General features: G+C 42.7%; 1 protein-coding gene across 1 annotated transcript; it reads left to right on the forward strand.

Annotated features, from left to right (window-relative positions):
* Positions 1–736: 736 nt before the first annotated feature.
* Positions 737–1,644, forward strand: LOC100667784 (RNA-binding protein PNO1). Its single transcript, XM_010590812.3, is given in 4 exon segments — positions 737–858; positions 861–946; positions 949–982; positions 985–1,644. Coding segments are annotated over 4 exon segments (684 nt in total). The 5' UTR covers positions 737–827; the 3' UTR covers positions 1,518–1,644.
* The last annotated feature ends 2,928 nt before the right edge of the window (positions 1,645–4,572 follow it).

A 4,572-nucleotide genomic window follows, 5' to 3' on the forward strand; every position in this document is an offset into this window, starting at 1 on the left:
AGAATTTGCATTTCTAACAAGTTTCCAGGTGTGATGTTGTTGTTGTTGTTGTTAGGTGCTGTCAGGTAGGTTTCAACTTAGAGTGACCTGATGCACAACAGACCAAAACACTGCCCAGTCCTGTGCCATCCTCACAGTTGTTGCTATGCTTATGCCCATTGTTGCCACTGTGTCAATCCAGCTCATTGAGGGTCTTCCTCTTTTTCACTGACCGTCCACTATACCAAGCATGATGTCCTTCTCTAGTGACTGATCCCTCCTAATAACATGTCCAAAGTATGTGAGATGTAGTTCTCCATCCTTCCTTCTAAGGAGCAATCTGGGTGTACTTCTTCCAAAACAGATTTGTTTGTTCTTTTGGTAGTCCTTGCTATAATCAATATTCTTCACCAACACTGCAATTCAAAGGCGTCAATTTTTCTTCAGTCTTCCTTGTTCACTGTCCTGCTTTCACATGCATATGAGGGGATTGAAACACCATGGCTTGGGTCAGGTGCACCTTAGTCCTCAAGGTGACATCTTTGATTTTCAACACTTTTATGCCCTCATGCATCTGCCAGTTTGTCACACTGTGGGGACTTGTGTGTTGCTGTGATGCTGGAAGCTATGCTGCTGGTGTTCAAATACCAGCAGGGTCACCCATGGCAGACAGGTTTCAGCTGAGCTTCCAGACTAAGATCAACTAGGAAGAAGGACCCAGTGGTCCACTTCTGAAAAGAATTAGCCGGTAAGGTGGCACTCGCAGGGTCTGTCGGAGTAGGCCTGTGAGGTGCGGCTGCGCATGTGTTGGTAGGCGGAAGTGCCTGAGGGGCTGGAGATTCCTAGGGATGGAAGGCAAGATGGAGGCACAGGACACCCGGCTGAGCAGGGTTTCATCCATATCACTCACAAGCGTAGCCGGCAGGCGAAGAAATGGCAGGCTAAGCAGCTGTTGGCATCAGAGGGAGCGGAGACCTGGGTCACATGGACACGGAGGAGGCCCGCTCTTCCCACCCCTCTCCTGGGACAGGCTCCTGGGTGGGAAAGAAGAAATAGGGAAAATTCCACTCCCAGCTAACAGATACCCACCATTGAAAGAGAACTAGAAGGTATTTACTCCTGTTGTAGAGCATATGGGACTTCAGATACGTTTTAACTTGAAATCCAGGAATGTAGAAATCAGGACTTGTAAAGAAACCAAGAGTGTTAGTACTCAGACAGAAGCAGGTCATTTTGTGAAAGCCTTTTTTCTGGGATTTCAGGTGGAGGATGCACCCACCCTCATCAGGTTGGACAGCTACTTCCTAGAGGAGTCTTTTGAAATTACAGATGTTAAGCCTTTAAAAGGAAACCATCTCTCAAGGGCAGTTGGATGAACTGCTGGCAAAAGAAGAAAAACCAAATTCACCATAAAGGATGTGACAAGGACACGGATAGTTTTGGCTGATGTGAAAGTTCACATTCTTGGCTCTTTCCGAAATGCCATTTGTAACCTCATACTGGGAAATCCTCCATCGAAGGTTTATGGTAACATCTAGCAGAGCAGCAGATTCTTTCTAATTTCAAATTAGAGACTCTTGTCTTGTCTTTGGACTCTAGAGACAAAAACAGTACACTCTACAAATGGTCACAAGAAACCATGTGAAGAATTCTTCAGTCACTTTATAAAAGCCTCATTCCCCTTTTCCATTCTCAGCCAGAAGCAAAAACAGAAAAGTTTGATAATGTTTACACTCAACAGCTTTCAGGATCATTTAAATACCAGAAGTTAATACCACTATTGTACTTACTTACACATTAAGTATAATTTTTGTTTTCCTCCTAAATCACATGAGGCAGATTTGCATAGTTTATAATTCCTTAATTTAGAGGGAAACTTCGTGCTTAAACAGCTCTTCTTTATGAATTTGTAAGTTTTTTTATTTATAAATTTATAATTTCTTATAAATTTATAAACATTTCTTCTCTATGGATTTTAATTAAAAGAATTACCTTAGAAAGTCTATGACTCATGACCCTTCCTTAATCCTGGGGGTGTTGTGCGAATGTTAGAATCAGGTCTTTAGAGTAGTTTGGGCTGTACTGTGTGAACCAGGACAGACTAATCTTTGTACCTGTTTTGCAGTTTGAAAATTAAAGACCTGTGTCATTTGAAAAAAAAAGAAAAAAGAATTAGCCAGTGAAAACCTTATGAATAGCAGTGGAACCTTGTCTGATACAGTGCCGGAAGATGAGCCCCCAGGTTGGAAGGCACTCAAAGTGTAACTGAGGAGAGCTGCCTCCTCAAAGTAGGGTTGAGTTTAACGACTTAGATGGAGACAAGCTTTCAGGACCTTCATTTTCTGATGTGGCACAACTCAAAATGAGAAGAAAAGCTGCAAACATCCATTAATAATCGAACATGGAATGTACGACGTATGAATCCAGGTGTGATAGTTAATGTTATGTGTCTACTTGGCTAGGCAGTGTTTCTCAGTAATTTGGCAGACATTGGATGGATTGTTCTTCCATAACGTAACATACTGTAATCACCTCCATGATGAGATCTGCTATGAGGAATCAATTAGATGAAAGGGGAGTTTTCTTGGGGGGTGTAGCCTGCCTCCAGTATGTAAATGGAGGTTCCAGAAATGATCGATCTCACTCTGGATCCTGTATCCGACTAGTCATCATCCTACCTCCAGTTTTGAAACATGAGCCAGCAGCCTGCCACCTAACCTGCCAATTGTGGGTTTGTCAGCCCCTGCAACCATGTGAGTTAGGAGAAGCCTCCAGCCTGATGCCTGACCCATGGATTTAGGACTTGCCAGCCTTCATAATTTGGTAAGCCATGTCCTTAAATTAAATCTCTCTCTCTCTCTCTCTATACGTTTCATAGGCTTTGCTTCTCTACAGAACCCAGCCTAAGACACTAATGCTGCTGGTTAGGGACCAATTCTGAGAACCATTAGTATAGCCAACCCAAACCAAACCCATTGCCATCAAGTTGATTCCGACTCATAGCAGCCCTGCAGGACAGAGTAGAACTGCCCCATAGGATTTCCAAGGCTGTAAACCTTTTTATTTTTTATTGTACTTTAGATGAAGGCTTACAGAACAAACTAGTTTCTCATTAAACAGTAAGTACACATACTGTTTTACGATATTGGTTAACAACCCCATGACGTGTCAACACTCTCCTTCTCCACTTTGGGTTCCCTATTACCAGCTTTCTTGTCCCTTATTGCCTTTTAGTCCTTGCCCCAGGGCTGGTGTGCCCCTTTAATCTCATTTTGTTTTATGGGCCTGTCCAATCTTTGCCTGAAGGGTGAACCTCAGGAGTGACTTCATTACTGAGCTGAAAGGGTATCTGGGGGCCATACTCCCAGGATCCCTCCAGTCTCTGTCAGGCCAGCAAGTCTGGTCTTTCTTTTCGAGTTAGAATTTTGTTCTGCATTTTTCTCTAGCTTTGTCAAGGACCCTGTATTGTGATCCCTGTCAGAACAGTCAGTGGTGGTTGCTGGGCACCATCTAGTTGTACTGGATTCAGTCTGGAGAAGGCCGTGGTAGATGTGATCCATTAGTCCTTTGGACTAACTTTTCCTTTGTATCTTTAGTTGCTCCCAAAGGGATGAGACCAGTGGAGTATCCTAGATGGCCATTCACAGGCTTTTAAGACCCGAGACGCAACTCACCACAGTTGAATGTAGAACATTTTCTTTATAAACTATGTTATGCCAGTTGAGCTAGATGTTCCCCAAGACCGTGGTCCCCACAGCCCTCAGCCCAGCAGTTCCACCCCTCAGGGAGTTTGGATGTGTCTATGGAGCTTCCATGACCTTGCCTTGTAAAAGTTGTGCTGGCTTCCCCAGTATTGTGCTGTCTTACCCTTCACCAAAGTTACCACTTATCTATTGTCTGTTTAGTATTTTACTGTCCCCACCCTTCCCCTCCCTTGTAACCATCAACGATTGTTTCTTTTTGTGTGTAAACCTTCTCAGTACAGTAGTAGTCTCATACAATATTTGTCCTTTTCTGATTGACTTATTGTGAAGCACCTATGTTATGAGATGCTTCACAGATTCATCGTTGTTCTTTATCATGTAATACTCCATTGTGTGTATGTACCACAATTTGTTTACCCATTCATATGTTGATGGTCATCTAAGTTGTTTCCATTTTTTTGCTATTGTGAACAATGCTGCAATGAACATGGGTGTGCATATGTCTATTTATGTGACGACTCTTATTTCTCTGGGATACACTCCCAGGAGTGGGATTGCTGGATCATATGGTATTTCTAGTTTTCTAAGAAAATGCCATATCATTTTCCAAAATGGTTGTATCATTTTGCATTCCCACCAGAAGTGCATACAAGTTCTGATTCACCCGCAGCCTCTCCAACATTTGTTATTTCCTATTTTTTTTATTTGTGCCAGTAATGCCATGGTAAGATGTTATCTCATTGTGATTTTGATCTGCATTTCTCTAATGACTAGTGATTGCGAGCATTCCCCCACGTGTCTGTTGGTTGCTTGAATGTCCTCTTTGCTGAAATGTCTGTTCATTTCCTTTGCCCGTTTTTAATTGGATTGTCTTTTTGTTGTAGAGGTG

The sequence above is a fragment of the Loxodonta africana genome, chromosome 4, assembly GCF_030014295.1.
Source record: "Loxodonta africana isolate mLoxAfr1 chromosome 4, mLoxAfr1.hap2, whole genome shotgun sequence".
NCBI lineage: Eukaryota > Metazoa > Chordata > Mammalia > Proboscidea > Elephantidae > Loxodonta > Loxodonta africana.